This window comes from Hemiscyllium ocellatum, chromosome 25, assembly GCF_020745735.1.
Source record: "Hemiscyllium ocellatum isolate sHemOce1 chromosome 25, sHemOce1.pat.X.cur, whole genome shotgun sequence".
NCBI classification, from domain to species: domain Eukaryota; kingdom Metazoa; phylum Chordata; class Chondrichthyes; order Orectolobiformes; family Hemiscylliidae; genus Hemiscyllium; species Hemiscyllium ocellatum.
Window position 1 is genome coordinate 57,417,567 of NC_083425.1, and position 20,468 is coordinate 57,438,034.

Genomic DNA, 20,468 nt, shown 5'->3' on the forward strand with positions numbered 1-20,468 from the left:
TGAACAAAGGATAGAATAAGAATAGTCTGACTCACATTTACATGTACAATGTTGAGGTCAGGGCTGATGATCATTGCTATATCTGCCACCTGGGAGTAATATGGCTGTGTCCCTTTGTATCTGGGAGGGTTAGCGATTGGCAGGATGTTGGTTGTGATGTTTTCAAATGCATACGAACTGCAGGGGCTGGTGATGGGCAGACACCTTTCCTGTAAGTGGCACCATTGATGCCCATTGTTGCAACCTCCTGTGGTGTTGCACAGCGGCTGTGTGTCACAGGTGGCAAAGGGAGTACGGAGCCATTCGCAGCCTGAGGAATAGAAGCAGAGCTTCAGATGCACCATAGACATCACTGAAGAAACTAACCAAGAATACAGAATCAGCTGTTAATTGTTCCATTAAACAAGACTACCTGTAAGTCAGTCATTCATAACTGCACTGCATCTACAACAATGTCAGAGGTACCAAAGAGCTTCAAAGCAGAGAATTCACAACAATTGATACAAAACATGAAAAGGAAACACTTAACAGATAAGCAAAGATGAGGTGACAACGGTAGCTTTTTAAGCAATGTAGAAAGCCAGGGAGGTTTAGCATTTGGAACTGGAAGACTGATGCCAATGATGGCCCAAAGGAATCACAAAAACATAAGACAAACAGTGTTTTCAGACAGCGGCAGGAGATCTTAGCGATGGGAAGATTGTGGTCATGCAGGAAGCGCGCGATCAGAATTTTAACATCTAATAGGCAGTCAAATTAAATTAAATGCAGTAGATTGGACCGGGTTCTGATGTTAGGACATAGGGCAGCGGTGGTTTTGTTCCAATGAGTGTAAAGGTTATGGTCTGTTGCTTTAAAAATGGCTTCTTGTCGTTGGAAACTCTTTTAAAAACAAAATGTTCTCAGGATATTGGCAAAGTAATATCCATTGCTGACACTTCTTGAACCAGAGTGTCAAACATTTGATAGTTTCCAATTGGACTATTCAGAAATATTCTCTCCAGAGCATGTCGGACATGAACCAGGCCTCCTGGTCCAGAGATCTCCAGAGTAACTACCACTGTATCAGAATGGCCCCAATTGTGAGTTAAACATCTAGTCTAGGATAAAATTCACCTGAACCAGATGAGGTAGGTATGAAGCGTATTAGTGTATCTGGACTGCTCACCATCACTACAGGAAGTCTCTCAATCTAACAGCAATGTTAAACTTAATAATGGTCTGTTTATCATCATGATAATTTTAATTGGAAAGGACAAACACAAAGATGAGTGGTTATGCTGTGTCCCAAAAGCTCTGATCATCTTTGTCTCCTGTGATCAATTCTATATGTTAAGGACGATGTTTACTTAGTGCTGTGGATTTCAGCCATCTCATGAGGTAGCGAACAAAATGGTTTGCTTCCTTTTATTTCCTTCTGTGCCACCACTCTGTCTCATGGTTGAGGTGTTTGGGCACAAAGTGTGATGCAGTTTGATTGTCCAGTAGTAACCATGATGAACGATAGGGAGCACGCTCCTCCCAGTCATTCATGTCAATGTTACCATGCTTCAAGGAGAGATTCAAGGTGTCATTGGAGCAATTCCTTTTCTATGTCCTCTTCTGAAACTCTGGTGAATTTTCGACTTGAGAAAACATGATGTGGTGAGGTAGAGGTACTTCAGACTCCAGACGCAGTGGCCAGTACATTGTATTTAATTTTGCAGGAGTTTTGCCTGAATACTTCTCAGGCTGACTTCAAGCAGTGCACCAGAGGGCAGCTGATCTTGCAATGGGGTGAACAGCCACTGTCAGGTAGATTACAAATAGAACAGAGATTTTGTAAAATGTATTCTATCATGGAATGTGGCCAAAATGTGTTGCCCATTCTTAACTGCCTTTGAACAAAGTGGATCACTCAGCTATTTCATTAGATAGCTCAAAGTCAATCACATCATTATGGATTTGGCATCACATAGGCTCCAGGCAAGACATATGATGTTACACAATGTGACATTCTGGTATAAAGGTACCTGTTTCACTTTCATTCATTCTGTGTAGTCAGCACATTATGTATGATGCAATGTATAGCAACATCGATAAACATATATTAGAACATTATGTGGAGGTCTCTGTTAACAGAGTTTGTATAGTTTGTGTTGTAAATAAATTTCAAGACATCTGTCTCACAAGAATTTGACTCTTTGTGGTATTTGTCAACATTGTTACACCTGGCTGGGGGAGTGCACTGGAAATCAAGCCCGACTGTTACTGCAAACATCACAAAAGTTAAAGATTATAAGAAGTAAATAGAAATACCTACTTTCAAACCCATGTTGACAAATAGCATGGAACAGGCTTCTATATTTACCAAGAACTATGACAAATAAATAAAGTTTGTCTGCAGGTCAGTAATTATGAAAATACCAAACAAGACGTTCATCCATTAAGCCTTTTCCCTTCTGCAACTTTATATAATCTACTACTATATTAAACCTTTAAATTATTTCAATATGTTTACATTCTGGACAATACATCTGCAATTGCACTTTTTTTCTGCAATATGAATAATGTTTACATTAAATGGTTGCAAAAAAGCAATAGTCTCACATTCCAATTTTTAAACTTCAGAATAGACCATTAATTACTACCATGAAAATTTAAAATATATCCTCTACAAAGCCAAACACACACATACTATAAATACTTTAAAGGGAAGAGACTAACGAAGGAAAGTGTAGGTTGATAGCGAGAAAGGTTATCAAAAGGGAACTTGATCAGATGGAGAAGTGGGCTGAGAATTAGCAATTATAATTCAATACACATAAGTGTGAGGTGTTACACTTTGGAAAGTCAAACCAAGATAGGACTTACTTAGTAAAAGGTAAGGTCCTGAGGAGTATTGTGGAACACAGGGACCTCGGAGTACAAGTACATAGTTTGTTGAAAGTGGCATCACAGGAAGACAGGGTGGTGAAGAAGGCATTTAGCAGGCTGGTCTTCATCAGTCGAGGCACTGAATATAGGGGATGGGACGTTATGTTACAGTTGTATAAGTTGTGGTGAGGCTGCAGTGGAGTATTGTGTATAGTTTTGATTACCCTGTTATTAGGAAGACATAGTTAAATTGGAAAGAATGCAAAGATGATTCGTGGGGATGTTGCCAGGACTATTAGGCAGAGGTTGGCCAGGATAGGACTTTATTCCTTGGAATTGTAGAAGAATGAGGGGTGACCTTATTATGGTGTATAATATCATGAGGGGCATAGATAGGAAGAATGCAAACGGTCTGTTTCGCAAGGATGGGGAATTGAAAACTAGAGGGCAGAGGTTTAAGGTGAGAAAGGAAAGATTTAAGAAGGACCTGAGGGGCAACATCTTCACGCAGAGAGTGGTACGTACATGGAATGGGCGGCCGGAGAAAGGGTTTGAGGCAGGCACAGCGGCAATATTTAAAAAAACATTTGGATAGGTACAAGGAATGGGAAGGTCCAGAGGGATATGGACCAAATGTGGGCAATTGGAAGTAGCTGAGTGGGCACCATGGTCAGCATGGAGCACTTTGGGCCGAATCCACGCTGTATTACTCTATGACTCTCCGACTTTAGGGTTGATTCGGGTGCAAGGGGTAACCTGTGTGTGAAGCTACAGGATATTGGAAGGGTGTTGAATGAAAACTCATCTTTGGTATTCATTCTGAAAAGGAACAGCATAGGTACAGAATTCAGGAAAAGGGACTTTTATTTTATTTAGATTAGATTACTTACAGTGTGGAAACAGGCCCTTCGGGACAAGTCCACACCGACACGTAACCCACCATTTACCTCCCACCTAACACTACAGGCAATTTAGCATGTCCAATTCACCTGACCTGTACATCTTTGTGACTGTGGGAGGAAACCGGAGCACCCGGAGGAAACCCACGCAGACACGGGGAGAACGTGCAAACTCCACACAGTCAGTCGCCCAAGGCGGGAATTGAACCTGGATCTCTGGTGCTGTGAGGCAGCAGTGCTAACCACTGTGCCACCGTGCCTCACAGTCTTTGTGACTGTGAGGAACTTGCACAGTTTGACTTAGGAAATTGGGAGGTATTGGAGGCTTTGTCAAAAAATAATAAAAATAAACAAATCCCCTGGTCTGGATGAATTGCATCTCAGGCTGTTGTGGGAGGTGAAGCAGAAAATTGTCGGGGCTCTGACACACTTTTAATTCCTTTCTCGCAACAGGGGAAGTGCCAGAGGTCTGGAGCATTCCTAATGTGATTTCACTTTTTAAAGAGGGCTGGTAGAGATGAACCAGGAATTTACAGAGCTTCACGTCAGTGATAGGGAAACTCTCGTAGAAAATTCTGAAGGAGAGAATTAATATCCACTTGGAAAGGCATGGGTTAATTGGGGATAGTTAGTATGTCTTTGTCACATGGAGGTCATGCCTAACAAATATGTTAGAAATTTTTGAAAATGTGACCAAGTATGTGGGTCAGGGGAGGTCAGTTGTTGGAGTTGAAATGGATTTTAACAAAACTTCTGACAAGGTCCCACATGGGAGATTGATTAAGAAGGTTAACACACATGGAATTGAGGGAAACTTGGCACGATGGATCAGCAACTGGCTTAGTAATAAGACACAAAGTGTAGGGGTTTAAGTGACTGGAGACAGGTGCCCAGTGGTGTAAGAGAAGGACCAGTACTGGGACCTTTACTGTTTGTTGTATACATAAATAATATGGATGAAAATATAGAGGCAATGTTAAGCAGATTTGCAGATGATACCAAGATTGGTAGGTCAGATGAGCAGACCAGTGGCAGATATTATTTAACCCTGTTAAAGGGGACAGCATGGTGGCTCAGCGGTTAGCACTACTGCCTTATAGTACCAAGTTTGATTCTAGTCTCGGGTTACCAACTGCGTGGAGTTTTGACTGTGTTTGCATGGGTTTCCTCCCACTATCCAAATGCATGCAGGTTAGGTGGATTGGCAATACTTAATTGCTCATAGTGTCCAGGGATGTGCAGGCTAAGTGGATTAACCATGGGAAATGCAGAGCTTTGGGATAGGGTAGGGAGGGGAGTCTGGGTGGTATACTCTTCAGAGGGTCGGCGTGGATTCAATAGGCCAATTGCCTGCTTCCACACTGTACGGATTCTATGAATCATACCCCACACTGCAAAAAAGTACACTTTGGAAGAAGAAACAAGATGAGGGAGTATTCGATGAATGGCTGGACACTGGGTAGCTTAGTGGAACAGGGGGATCTTGGGGAAATTATTCACAGATCCCTGAAGTCAGCGGAGCACATAAGTAGGATAGTTAAACAGGTATATGGGACACCTGCTTCCAGTAGTCATGACAGAGTATAAGAGCAAGAAGGGAATATTAGAATTGTACAGAGTGTTAGTCAGGCCACAACTGGAATACTGTTGTAGTTTTGGTCTCTTCACCACAGGACAGATGTGAAAGCACTTGAGGGGGTACAGAGGAGGTTCATCAGGATGTTGCCTGAGATGGAGAAATTGAGCTATGACGAGAGACTAGATAGGCTTGGATTGTTTTCCTTACAGCAGAAAAGACTGTCAGCGAGACATGATTGAGGTGTATAAAAGTGAATAGAGAGCTGCTGTTGTCCACAATCAAGTTGAAAGATCAGGGGAGGGCATAGTTTGAGAGTAAAGGGCAGGAAATTCAGAGGGAATTTGGGAAAAGACTTTCTCACTTAACAGGTGGTGGGAATCTGGAAAGTAGTGAAGAATGGAAACTTTACAACCTTTGACAAATATTTGGATGAGTACTTCAAATATAACATTGAAGGATATGGGACAAGTGCAGGAAATGGAAGTAGCGCACTTTTAGTGGTAGTTATGTCAAAGCAGACTGGGATGGGCTAAAGGCCGCTGTCTCAATCAATTAATCTACAAATCTATATGCAGTGGCTCAGTGGTAAGCACTGCTGCCTCACAGCACCAGGGACCCAGGTTCAATTCTAGCCTCGGGTGACTGTCTGTGTGGAGTTTGCACATTCTCCTCATAACTGTGTGGGTTTTCACCAAGTGCTCTGGTTTCCTCCCACAATCCAAAGATGTGCAGGTTAGGTGGATTGGCCATGCTAAATTGTCCAAAGTGTCCAGGGATGTGTGGCTTAGGTGGATGAGCCACAAGAAATGCAGGGCTACAGGGATAAGTCAGGGGGGTGAGTCTGTGTGGGATGCTCTTCAGAGAGTTAGTGTGGACTTGTTGGGCCGAATGTTGGGCCACTCTGCAGGGATTCTATGATCGACGATCACTTGTAAACAAGCAGTCAGGACAAGCAATTCTGAAGAAATATTATAAATGGAAAACAGAGGAAAAGAAGAACAAGTTCTGTGAATCAAGACATCCTCTTAGTTTTTATAATTCTTGGCAATGAAATCATGTGGTTGTCGACTGTAGAATATTCTCAATTGCATGCCATTCAGTTGGACCTAGGTTTTTGCTTGAGTTTGAAATTCTTCTTAGAATTTTTAAGATTTTCTTTCCACACATGGATGTTAACAGAGACAGGTATAGTGTGGCTTGCAGACTTTCTGGAAGTCTGAGTGAAATTAAACTCTCTCAGTCCAGTGACAAACTGCAACTTACCCCCAAAAGCTGTTGCCAGGCACTCTCTCAACCCAGATGCGCCTACATAGAACATAGAACATAGAAGGATACAGCGCAGTACAGGCCCTTCGGCCCTCGATGTTGCGCCGACCGAGTCCTACCTAACCTATACTAGCCCAATAACTTCCAAATGCCTATCCAATGCCCGCTTAAATGAACATAAAGAAGGAGAGTTCACCACTGATACGGGCAGGGCATTCCATGAACTCACAACCCGCTGTGTGAAGAATCTACCCCTAACATCTGTCCTATACCTACCACCCCTTAATTTAAAGCTATAAAGCCTAGTGACTGCTTGTCTCACAAAAGTATCAAATTGACCTTGTCCATAAGTTACATAACTTTGTGTAACCAATAAATGAAGACCTTACAGTTCCAAGTTTGACCTTCATGCCACAAGATAAAAACTACTTCAATCTCTACAACACCGAAATGTCTAATCTTCTATTTTTCCCAGTTCATATTCATAATACAATGTAGTCCCTACAGATAATAAAAACAGAGTACAGAGGAACCTCAATTATCCGGCATTTGATTATCCAAATTTTGGATTATTGGCATGATCACAAGGTCTCAATGCCTTGCTAAACTGTTATCCAGCATTCGATTATCCGAATATTTGTTTATCCAACAAAACACTCCCCGCCCATGTCATTCGGATAATTGAGGTTCCTCTGTAATGGTTAATAGTATATTGGGGCTAGAGAAAGATCTAGGTTTCTGATTGGGGCTATTGCTGTTCCTAATAGTGTCATAGAGTTGTACAGCATGGTAACAGACCCTACGGTCCAACTCATCCAAGCCAACCACATATCCTAAATTAATCTAGTCCCATTTACGAGCATTTGGCCCATATCCCTCTAAACCCTTCCCATTCATGTATCCATCGAGATGCCTTTTAAAAAATGTAACAAATAAATTAGAAAGAGTATTTATTTGCAAAATAACTGACATGTGCCTCAACATTTAAAGAGCCTTTACCCTAAAAATACCTTCTAGGCTGGTGATTTCATGCATCCATTGCACTATTACATTGCATTTGCACAAAGCTGAATGATTTTAAACAGTGCAGTAGTTACTTCCCTTTGACTTTTACCTTACCCTTTTAACCTTTTCAATGTCAGACTTAAATTTAACCATTGACACAGTTTTCATTTCAATAACAACCACCACATATTCATTATACAATATCTCCTGAACCTATGTGGCCTTAAACTGGAGATTCTACATTAATTTGCAAGGAATTCATTCCCTCATTAATTTATGTTTTCCACTTCTCTGCATTTCCCTTCAACTGGTTTAAACATTGTGAGTCTATCAATAGCAAGAATATGATAGAATCAGCTTATGACTGGAGGAGCAGCCACTCAGAGACTCCCCACAGTTCCATATATGTGGAGGGAGGATAATCTTTCTTGGATTGGTTGACGCTATGATTGATTTCTCCTGACTTGAAAGGAGCTTTCAGGCACACGCATTCACTACCCCAACATATTTACTGGAAGTGAGGGCAGAGATGAAGACTGTCCTCCTCAAAAATTGGTGAGCTACTCCCTAGGCCTTGTTTGTTCCACATAAAATTGCGACAGTCAGAGGCTGGTGGAATGCCACTTGGGAAGCTTTCTAAACTATCACCCTTTCTGCACACTCCATACTCCACCCTGCTAATCCCCCAGAAAAGTCATACAATTCAACCTGATATCTTCTAATATTGTTAACTTGTCAACTCTCTGAGAACCCCTGTTTACCTGAACCTGGTCCCTGTAATCCCCAACCCCACTGGTGGCTCTCCTTCACCTGTTTCTCTGAACCTGCCATCGACAGACTGCTATTAAAAACACTCTCCATTAGCTTTCTCATATGAAACATCTCTGCAGCAGAAGACCGAAGACGAGCAAGGGAGATCTACAAACAGGAAGATCGACACCAGATACAACAACCACTGTCTGGTTTTGAAAATTGATTTGCTGTAAATTTAATAGGGGCTTTATCAGATCAGTATGTTGTTTTCGAATGGGAGGTAGACAAAGGAGGCATGGAGTTGTTGTTGTTTAATGTTCTCTTTTGGAGTTAAAGGATAAAACTTTTTTTCTTTAAATAGTGGAATTTGGGTAGTTCTCGGTCACTCATATTTTAACAGATCACGAGGTGAGGTGAGCCTTTTTATGCGTTAATTAACAGAAGGGTTTACCGCTGTGTCATAACACAGAATCTCCTCTGCACATATTCCATTGCAATCACATCCTTCCTATAGTGTGGCGACCAGAACTGCACACAGTACTCCAGCTATGGCTTAACCAAGTTCTGTACAGCTTCAACCTCCCTGCTCTCATCAACTATGCCTTGACTCGCTAGTTACCTGACAAAGCAGCAATGCTCTGAAAGCTTGTACCTCCAAATATAATCGTTGGAGTATAACCTGGTGTTATGTGATTTTTAACATTGACTGATAAGATTAGATTGCTTACAGCGTGGAAACAGGCCCTTCGGCCCAACAAATCCACACCCACCCGCCGAAGCACAACCCACCCATACCCCTACATTTACCCCTTACCTAACACTAGGGGCAATTTAGCATGGCCAATTCACCTGACCTGCACATCTTTGGACTGTGGGAGGAAACCAGAGCACCCAGAGGAAACCCATGCAGACATGGGGAGAATGTGCTAACTCCACACAGTCGCCTGAGGCGGGAATTGAACCCGGGTCTCTGGCGCTGTGAGGCAACAGTGCTAACCACTGTGCCACCGTGCCGCCCATAAATGTAAGTGTCCTGTATGCCTTATTAACTATCCAATTTTCCTGCTCTTCAACCTTCAGGATTTGTGGACAAGCAGCTCAAGGTCGCTCTGATTCTGAGCTTCCTTGCAACTGCCTTCATTGAGTACTCCCTTGTTTTGATCCTTCTTCCAAAATGCATCAACTCTCACTTTTCAGGATTAAATTCTATTTGCCACTAACCCACCCATCTGATCAATCCATTTATCCCTTCCTGTAATCTAACATCTTCCTCCTCACTGTCAACTGCCCGGCAAATCTTCATGTCATCTGCAAAGTTATTATTATCATTCACTAACAAAAATCCCTTTTGATGCTGTCCAGTTAGATCAGCTCAATTCGCAAAGACAGAGGTCAATTTTCACCCTGAGAAATGAGATTACTCACAGGCAACAATGAGTGCCTTCCAGATTTAGTTCCAGGCAATCCTTTCATCAGGCACTGCAAGGCATCTCCCCACCACTTACCTGGAGGGATGAGGTACAGACTCGGGATGCAATAGGGTCGGAATATCTTGAAATGTACCCGAGTGGCTTTCTTCAAAGGCTGGATTACAAATTCAATCGAGTTCACCAGACCTGAATGGCTGAACCACATGCCGGGAAACAGCATCATCTGTCACAGTGAAACCCAGAGGAGAGTAAGCAAGGAATCCTCATCCTCTGCACATATCAACACAGTACTTCCACGAGATGGAGATAAAGACCAACAACTAATCTCAACTTGGAAAGCGTACAAGGAACTTTACTAAAGCCCATGATAATCCTGTCCTGGGTGTGTTGGAAAGGGACAGTGTTGAGGCTTAAGTTAGCTTTTAGTTTTAAAAGCGTAGAGGAAGATTTGAATCATAGAATCCCTACAGTGTGGAAAGAAGCCATTTCGCCCTTCAAGTCCACACCAATCCCCCGAAGAGTAACCCACCCAGACCCATCCCCCCTACCCTATTACTCTATATTTACCCCGAACTAAAGCACCTAACCTACACACTCCTGAACACTATGGGCAATTTACTTAACCTGCATACCTTTGGACTGTGGGAGGAAACTCATGCAGACACAAGGAGAATGTACAAACTCCACACAGACAGTTGCCTGGTGCTGGAATCAAACCCAGGTCCCTGGCGCTGTAAGGCAGCAGGGCTAACCACTGAGCCACCATGCCACCCAGTTTAAGAGACTGAAGGGTGTTTCACCCTGTATCTGTTGTACCTATCCTGGGGATATTTGATCGGGATATTGTAAAGGGATGTTTACTCTGTACTTAACCTCGTTGTTCTAATGTTCTAATGTTCAATATTCGATGGGAATATTGGAGGCAGTTTTGCTTTCAGTTTGAAAATGTAGAAACAATTTTACTGTGTTTCTAACCCATGGGAATGTTTGATAGGGACAATGTCAAGGAAGCTTTACTTTCAGTATAAAAGAATAGAGGCAAATGAACTCTGTATCTAACCTCGTACAATATCTGTCTTGGGAATGTTTGGTGGTAATAGTGCCAAAGGAGCTTTTGAAAGAGAAAAGTGAGCTTTATTCTGTATTTAAAACCGTGCTGTACCTGTCCTGGGAGTGTTTGATGGGCTGAGTGTAGAGGGAGCTTTACTTTCAGTTTTAAAGAGTAGAGACAGTTAATTCTGTATCTAACCTTCTGATGTCCTTGACCTGGGAGTATTTGATGGGGAGAGTATAGAGTCAGCTTTACCCTGTATCTAACTCCATGCCAAGTCTGTTCTTGAAGTATTTTAGTGTAGAGAAAGATTTACTTCCAGTTTAAAACCAGAGAAGAAGCTTTACTTTACATCTAACTCTGTGCTGTCCCTGTCCTGGGAGTGATTGATGAGGACTGTGTTGCCAAAGGCTGGCCAGCATTTTATTACCCGTCCCGAGCTGCCGTTGAGAAGGTGGGGCTGAGCTGCCTTCTTGAACCGTTGCAGTTCATATGTTGTTGGTGTACCCACAATGCACTGAGGGAGGGAATTCTGAATTCTGGAATTTTGACCCAGCAACAGTGAAGCAATGATGATATATTTCCAAGTCAGGATGGTGAGTGTCTCAGAGAGGAACCTGCAGGTGATGCTGTTCCTATGTATCTGCTGCCCTTGTCCTTCTAGATGGAAGTGGTCATGGGTTTGGAAGATGCCTGTTCTACTAGTTAGGTTTGTTCCACCTTAACATAGGTATAAGCTGCCTCCAGTACCCATGAAGATCCTAGAATAACGGGGTGAATGGGGAAATGTGTAGAAAGTGGTTACAGTATAATTGTCAAGCTTCCCTGACCCACGCACATCATCATTATTCAGTACATACATTGCCATTCCTAGTTGTTACTGGGCCTAAGTCCTCAAACCTGCCAGAAAACTGCCAGAATCTATTGTACCTCAACTGTTGCTGCTCCTCGGAGAGGGGCCTCAGTCATCACCGTGATGTTCTTCACCAGGTCGACCTTCCTGAAGGTTGGTGTTCCAGTCAGAAAGTAATTGACATCCTGCAGCTGGGCTATAGCATAAAGAAGGAAAGAGTTTCAGTCACTGCATCCCAGAATCAAGTTAACTCCACATAGAACTGTGAAAGATAAGGTTGTTTCTCAGTCACCTGAGACTCTGATCATATTACAGACACTGGAACAACACTGAGCTAAAGGCCAGAAAGTATGGACAGAGGGGTATGGACAAAAGGGTCTGGACAGAAGGGTCTGGACAGAGGGGTATGGAGTTTAAAAAATGAGGCGAGGGAGACAGAAAGAAGGGAGAGAGGATGTAGAGAGAGTTGGGGAAAGAGACAGAGTGTGGGGAGAGATCACAGTAGGGAGAGATTAGGGAAAGAGAATGGGAGCAAGGAAGAGAGGTGAGCAATAGTTCGGGTGGAAAAGTGAAGAAAGGATGGAGGGAAGAGATGGATGAGAAAGGGCAGGCAAGCGACAGGAAAGAGATGGCCAGAGAGAAGTAGAGGGGAGAGAAGTGGCAATCGAGTAAAACAGGGAAGAGCGGCGGGGAAAGATGGAGAGAGGGAAGGGATAGAGATGGGGATAAAGAGGTGAGAGAGGAGAAAACACCCAAGTTTGGAAGGAAAGAGTAACAAGGAGAGATGTACTGCACTGTAAAGAAACTGTCCTGAATCCTCACCATCACGGGGTTTTTCACAGATGAAGTGCAGCTTGGTGTGGCAGGATACCCCACGCCCAGTGCCTTCCCTGTGTAGCTGCAGTTGAACACATTCACCACTGTGTACCTTGGAGATTGCCCAGCGCAGGTAGGTATCAACAGATGTCCCGTCCACCCAGTGGTACATCCCAGGTCCTGAGGCACTGTTTTGGATTAAGCCAATCCAGGCTGCGCTGATCCTATGATATGGAAATCAAACCGAACTCTCTACAAAATGACAGCAATTTCATTTATCATCACAAGACAAACTCAATCCAATTCAGGACCAGAGCTGGATCCACCATTGGAAGCTTTTGATGTGTTGAGGGGCATTAACGTTCTGCTTAAAATCATAAAGGGACAACTTACTTTCAGTTTAAAAGAGTAGAAAGAGCTTTACTTTCAGTTTATAAGCGGAAGCTTGGCTCTGTATCTAACCCCATGCTGTCACAGTCTTGAGAGTGTTTTTGGGGTCAATGTAGAAATCGTTTTGCTTTGTGTTTAAGGGAGTAAAGGCAACTTTACTTTCAAGTTAAAAGACAAGAGGAAGTTTTACTTACAAGTTAAAAGATTAGAGGATGCTTTACTTTCAAGTTGAGAGTAGAGGTAGCTTTACTCTGTATCTAACCGTGTGATAATACGGGCTTGGGAATTTTTGATATGGACAGTGAAAACACAGCTTTAATCTGGATCTAACCCAGTGCTGTCCTTGGCTTTGGAGTGTTTGATAGGGACAGTACCAAGGAAGATTTATCTTCAGAAGAAGGTTTATTCTGCGTCTGTTGATTGGGGCATAGAGACTGGAGCCTCTCCTATTGCTGACTGGATTTTGGAGCCTTTCCTCTGAGTGACTAGGGTCTGGAACATCTTTTGCTGCTGTGTGGAGCATGGGGCTCTCCACTGCTTTATAGTAACTGGGGCATTCACCGTAAAGTATGAAAGAAGAACTTGGTGTTTGGAAGGCAGTGCTGCCTGAGGAACTGGGAAGTGGGAGACTGTGTTGCCTGAGGAACCGGGGACAGTGTGGAGGTGCTCCCTGAGGATCTAGGGATTGGGAGATGGTGCTGCCTGAAGAACTGGGGACTAGGAGATGGTTCTTGCTGAAACGTCACAGGCTGGGAGATAGTTCTTCCTGAGGAACCCGGCTCAGGGACACTGTGCAGCCTGAACAACCGGGAACCGGGTGACCGTACTGTCTGAGCAACCAGGGATTGGAACATGGTGATGCCTGAGGAACCAGGAACCAGGGGACAGTGATCCCGAGGATTTGGAGACTGGGTGACAGTGCTGCCTGAGGAACTGGGGACCGGGAAGCAGTGTGACCTGTGGAACCAGGGACTGGGAGGTGGTGATGTCAGAGGGACCAGGGATGGGGAGGTGGTGCTACCTGAGGCACTGGGAAATGGTGCTGCCTGAGAAACCAGAAGACGGTGCTACATGAGGATGTGGCAACCAGGAGATGGTGCTGCCTGAGGAACGGGGGACCAGGAAGCAGTGCTACCTGTGGAACAAGGGACTGGGAGGTGGTGATGTCAGAGGGACCAGGGATGGAGAGGTGATGCTGCCTGAGAAAAGGGGGAATCAAGAAATGATGCTGCCGGAGGAACCAGGGACTGGAGGATGGTGCTGCCTGAGGAACCGGGGATTGGGTGATGGTGCTGCCTGAGGAACCGGGGACAGGGAGGTAGTGCTACCTAAGAACCTGAGACCGGCAGACCATGCTGTCTGAGGAATCCGGGGCAGGATGACATTGGTGCTCAACCAACGGGGACAACAGGGAGAAGGTGTTGGCCAAGGAACCAGGAGACGTTGCTGCCTGAGGGATTGGGAACCAGGAGGCAGTGAAGGCTGAGGATATGGGGACCGGGAGGCAGTACAGCCTGAGGAACTGGGAACTGGGGCACAGTGATCCCTGCAGATCCGGGGACCTGGAGATAGTACTACCTGAGGAACCGGGGACCAGGATACTATGCCACCTGAGAGATCAGAGGCCGGTAGAAGGTGTTGCCTGGGAAATCAAGGACCCGGAAAACAGAGCTGCCTGAGAAATCAGGGGCTGCGAGATGGTGATTGGTGAAGAACCTTGAAGGTAGTATTGCCTTAGGAACTGGCGACCGGGAGATCATACTCCCTGAGGAACTGGAAACCACGAGACTGGCTGCCTGAGAAATGGAGTCTGGGCAATGGTGCTGCCTGAGGAACTGGGGCCCAGAGGACAGTAACGCCTGAGAAATCAGATTGGGAGACATTGCTGACTGAGAGATTAGAGACTGGGACATCATGAATCTGGGAGGAGGTACTAGCTAGGGAACCGGGGACTGGGAGGTGGCGCTGTCTGAGAAATCAGAGACCAGGAGATGCTGCTCTCTGAGGAATCAGGGGCCAGAGGATGGTGATCACTGAGTAACCAGGGACTAGGTGGCAGTGCTGCCTGAGGAGCCAAAGGCCCAGGGGAAGTGCTGGCTGAGGGACCAGGGACCGGGAGACAGTGATCACTGAAGAATGGGAGACCGGAGGCAGTATAGCATAAAGTACTGGGAACAGGAGGGAGTGCTGAATAAAGGACTGGGGACTGGGAGACAGTGCTGTCTGAGGAACAGGGAGTGGAGACGATGATACCCTAGGAACCACGGATTGGGAGACCGTGCAGTCTGAGAAACTGGGTTCTGGGAGACAGTGATGGCTGAGAAATCAGAGACTAAGGGACACTGCTGCCTGAGAAATCAGACGTTGGGAGACTGATCCCTGATGAACTGGGACTGTGAGGCAATGCTGCCTGAGGAACCGAGGACCAGGAGATGGTGCTGCCTGAGGAACAGGGGATTGGGAGATGGTGCTGCCTGAGGAATAGGGGACTGGGAGATGGTGCTGCCTGAGGAACAGGGGTTTGGGAGATGGTGCTGCTTGAGGAATAGGGGACTGGGAGATGGTGCTGCCTGAGGAACCGGGGACTGGGAGATGGTGCTGCCTGAGGAACAGGGGTTTGGGAGATGGTGCTGCCTGAGGAACCGGGGACTGGGAGATGGTGCTGCCTAAGGAAATGGGGACTGGGAGATGATGTTGCCTGAGGAAATGGGGACTGTGAGATGATGCTGCCTGAGGAAATGGGGACTGTGAGATGATGCTGCCTGAGGAAATGGGGACTGGGAGATGGTGTTGCCTGAGAAACCGGGGACTGGGAGACGGTGCTGCCTGAGGAACCGGGGACTGGGAGATGGTGCTGCCTGAGGAAATGGGGACTGGGAGATGGTGTTGCCTGAGGAAATGGGGACTGGGAGATGGTGTTGCCTGAGGAAATGGGGACTGGGAGATGGTGTTGCCTGAGAAACCGGGGACTGGGAGACGATGCTGCCTGAGGAACCGGGGACTGGGAGATGGTGCTGCCTGATAAATAAGAGACTAGGAAGCAGTCCTGCCTAAGGGCCTGCGGACCAGGAGACAGAGTAGCCTGAAACAGGGGCATGGGAGATGGTGCTGATTGAGGAACTGTGCACCGGGAGCCGTGCTCCTTTTGAAATGGGCAGCAGGAAACTGTGATGCCCAAGAAACTGGGGACAGGGAGATGGCGATGCCTGAGAAATAGAAGATTAAGAAGTATTGCTGCCTTAAAATTCAGAGACCGGGACATGGTGATGCTTGAGAAACCGGTGATCATGAGAAGGTGCTGACTGAGAAACCATGGATTGGGAGCCAGTGATTCCGGAGGAACCAGAGACCAAGGGACAGTGATGCTGGAGGAACCGGGGACGAGAAGCCTGTGATGCCTGAGAAACCGGGGACAAAGAGACAGTGCTGCCTGAGGAACAGGGGACTGGGAGATGGTGCTGCCTGAGGAACCGGGGAGCGGATGATGGTGCTGCCTGAGTATTCAGGTGATGGTAATTGGTCCTCCCTGAGAGTCCAGAACTGGGATGTGGCTTTGTATGACGACTAGGGACTGGGAGACTGTGACCTTAAGATCTTAATAATGGATCTGCATTCAGTCATATATTTCTCAACCCTGTTCTCCTGCTTTCTCCCCATGAGCTTTGATTCCCTTGGCAATCAAGAATCTATCTATCTTTGTTTAAATATACTCAATGTCCTAGCCTCCTCAAATTTCTGTACCAATGAATTCCACAGAATCTTTAGTCTCTGGCTAAAGAAGTTTCACCTTATCTTTGTTCTGAAGGGTCTTCCCTTTACTCTAAGGTCTTGGCCTGACTTGCCAATGGAAACATCTTCCCAGCTCTCACTCTGTCCCGGCTGTTCAGTGTGCTGTAAGTTTCAATCAGATGCCTCCCATCCTTCTAAACTCCATTAAGTATAGGCCCCGAGTCCTCAAACGATCCTCATATATGAAGTCTTTCATTCTTGGGATCATTCTCATGAATTTCCTCTGGACCCTGTCAAGGGCCAGTACATCCTCCCTGAGATATGGGGCCCAAAATCACTCACACAATTCTAAATGTGGTCTGACCAGAGCCTTATAAAGCCTCAGAAGTACATCTCTGCTTTTACATTCTAGTCTTCTTGAGACGAATGACTACATTATATTTTTCTTCTTAACTACCTGCAGGAGAATTCAGAACTAGGACTCTCAAGTTCCTTTGCACTTTAGATTTCTGAATTTTCTCCCCATTTAGAAAACAGTCCGTGCCTCTATTCTTACAATCAAAGTGCATAACCTCACACTTTCCCACATTGTACTCCATCTGCCATTTCTTTGCCCACTCTCCTAACCTGTCTAAATCTTTCTGTAGCCTCCCCACCTCATCAATATTACCTGCCCCTCCACCGATCTTTGTATCATCTGCAAACTTAATCAGAGTGCCCTCAGCTCCTTTTATCCAGATCATTAATATATAAAGTGAAAAGTTGTGGTCCCAGCACTGACCCACATGGAACGCCACTAGTCACCAACTCCATCCTGAGGAGGACTGTTTTATCCCCACTCTCTGCTTTTTGCCAGGCAGCCAGGCTTCTATCTATGCTGGGACCTTGCCTCTAAAACCATGGGCCTTTATCTTACTCTGCAGCCTTCTGTGTGGCATCTTATCAAAGGCCTTCTGGTAGTCCGGATAGGTAATATCCATTGTTTCTCCTTGGTCTAACTTGCTCATTACTTCCTCAAAGAATTCTAGCAGATTTGTCAGGCATGACCTCTCAATGATGAAACCATGCTGACTTTGCCCTATTTTACCATGCACCTCCAAGTATTCAGAAATCTCATCATTCACAATGGACTCCAAAAAATCTTACCAATGGCAACAGAGAATGGGAAATTGAGAACCAAATTTGTAATATCTCAGTTATTTTAAGAATTAAAGATGGTTTGGTAGGGTGTTTTAACTTTCCAAACATAGACTGGGACTGCCATAGTAATGTTAAGGGTTTAGATGGAGAGGAATTTGTTAAGTGTATACAAGAACATTTTCTGATTCAGTATGTGGATGGACCCACCAGAGCAGGTACAACACTTGACCTACTCTTGGGAAATAAGGCAGGGCAGATGATGAGGTGTCAGTGAGGGAGCACTTTGGAGCCAGCAAATATAATTCTATTAGTTTTATAATAGTAATGGAAAAAAAAGGATCTAAAAGTTAAAGTTCTAAACTGTGTACTGTTTTAGTCACCACGTTACCAAAAGGATGTGGATGCTTTGGACAGGGTGCAGAGGAGGTACATCAGGATGTTGTCTGGTATATAGGACACTAACTATGAAGAGAGGTTGAGTAGATTATGATTATTTTCATTAAAAAGACACAGGTTGAGGGGAGACCTGATGGTCTATACCTCTCACGATGTTGAATGTGTCAGAGTGGAAGCTTTTCTCCCCAGACCTGGGAGGGGATCAATTACGAGGGTTCATGAGTTCAAGGTGAGAGGGGAAAAGTTTCAGGGAGTTATGCGTGGAAAGTTCTTACTCAGAGGGTGGCGGGGGCCTGGAACGCATTGCCAGCGGAGGTGTAGAAAGGGGCACGATAGCATCACTTAAGATGTATCTAGAAAGATACATAAATGGGCAGGGAACAGACTGGAGCAGCACCGTCAGTGGGGAATGGGGAATGGGGCAGCACCGTCAGTGGGGAATGGGGAATGGGGCAGCACCGTCAGTGGGGAATGGGGAATGGGGCAGCACCGTCAGTGGGGAATGGGGAATGGAGCAGCACCGTCAGTGGGGAATGGGGAATGGGGCAGCACCGTCAGTGGGGAATGGGGAATGGGGCAGCACCGTCAGTGGGGAATGGGGAATGGGGCAGCACCGTCAGTGGGGAATGGGGAATGGGGCAGCACCGTCAGTGGGGAATGGGGAATGGGGCAGCACCGTCAGTGGGGAATGGGGAATGGGGCAGCACCGTCAGTGGGGAATGGGGAATGGGGCAGCACCGTCAGTGGGGAATGGGGAATGGGGCAGCACCGTCAGTGGGGAATGGGGAATGGAGCAGCACCGTCAGTGGGGAATGGGGAATGGGGCAGCACTGACAGTGGGGAATGGGGCAGCACCGTCAGTGGGGAATGGGGAATGGGGCAGCACCGTCAGTGGGGAATGGGGAATGGGGCAGCACCGTCAGTGGGGAATGGGGCAGCACCGTCAGTGGGGAATGGGGAATGGGGCAGCACCGTCAGTGGGGAATGGGGAATGGGGCAGCACCGTCAGTGGGGAATGGGGAATGGAGCAGCACCGTCAGTGGGGAATGGGGAATGGGGCAGCACTGACAGTGGGGAATGGGGCAGCACCGTCAGTGGGGAATGGGGAATGGGGCAGCACCGTCAGTGGGGAATGGGGAATGGGGCAGCACCGTCAGTGGGGAATGGGGAATGGGGCAGCACTGACAGTGGGGAATGGGGAATGGGGCAGCACCGTCAGTGGGGAATGGGGAATGGGGCAGCACCGTCAGTGGGGAATGGGGAATGGGGCAGCACTGACAGTGGGGAATGGGGAATGGGGCAGCACTGTCAGTGGGGAATGGGGAATGGGGCAGCACCGTCAGTGGGGAATGGGGAATGGGGCAGCACTGTCAGTGGGGAATGGGGAATGGGGCAGCACCGTCAGTGGGGAATGGGGAATGGGGCAGCACCGTCAGTGGGGAATGGGGAATGGGGCAGCACCGTCAGTGGGGAATGGGGAATGGAGCAGCACCGTCAGTGGGGAATGGGGAATGGGGCAGCACTGACAGTGGGGAATGGGGCAGCACCGTCAGTGGGGAATGGGGAATGGGGCAGCACCGTCAGTGGGGAATGGGGAATGGGGCAGCACCGTCAGTGGGGAATGGGGAATGGGGCAGCACTGACAGTGGGGAATGGGGAATGGGGCAGCACTGTCAGTGGGGAATGGGGAATGGGGCAGCACTGACAGTGGGGAATGGGGAATGGGGCAGCACCGTCAGTGGGGAATGGGGAATGGGGCAGCACTGACAGTGGGGAATGGGGAATGGGGCAGCACCGTCAGTGGGGAATGGGGAATGGGGCAGCACCGTCAGTGGGGAATGGGGCAGCACTGTCAGTGGGGAATGGGGCAGCACTGTCAGTGGGGAATGGGGAATGGGGCAGCACTGTCAGTGGGGAATGGGGAATGGGGCAGCACTGACAGTGGGGAATGGGGAATGGGGCAGCACTGACAGTGGGGAATGGGGAATGGGGCAGCACTGACAGTGGGGAATGGGGAATGGGGCAGCACTGTCAGTGGGGAATGGGGCAGCACCGTCAGTGGGGAATGGGGAATGGGGCAGCACTGACAGTGGGGAATGGGGAATGGGGCAGCACTGACAGTGGGGAATGGGGAATGGGGCAGCACTGACAGTGGGGAATGGGGAATGGGGCAGCACTGTCAGTGGGGAATGGGGAATGGGGCAGCACTGTCAGTGGGGAATGGGGAATGGGGCAGCACCGTCAGTGAAGATTGCCTCAATCCAATCCCTAACTGACATTGTCAACATTAGACAGCACAGCGCAA

At 46.7% G+C, this 20,468-nt stretch overlaps 1 protein-coding gene across 1 annotated transcript in view; it reads right to left on the minus strand.

The window, feature by feature from the left end:
- Nucleotides 1–12,680, minus strand: part of pkd1b (polycystic kidney disease 1b) — a 228,309-nt gene extending 215,629 nt beyond the window's left edge. The window contains exons 1-4 of the mRNA XM_060844405.1: nt 12,515–12,680; nt 11,770–11,888; nt 9,864–10,011; nt 36–310 (exon numbers count right to left, since the gene is read on the minus strand). Coding sequence (XP_060700388.1) covers nt 36–310; nt 9,864–10,011; nt 11,770–11,888; nt 12,515–12,680 — 708 coding nt within the window. The remainder of the gene's footprint in view (nt 1–35; nt 311–9,863; nt 10,012–11,769; nt 11,889–12,514) is intronic.
- Nucleotides 12,681–20,468: the final 7,788 nt, after the last annotated feature.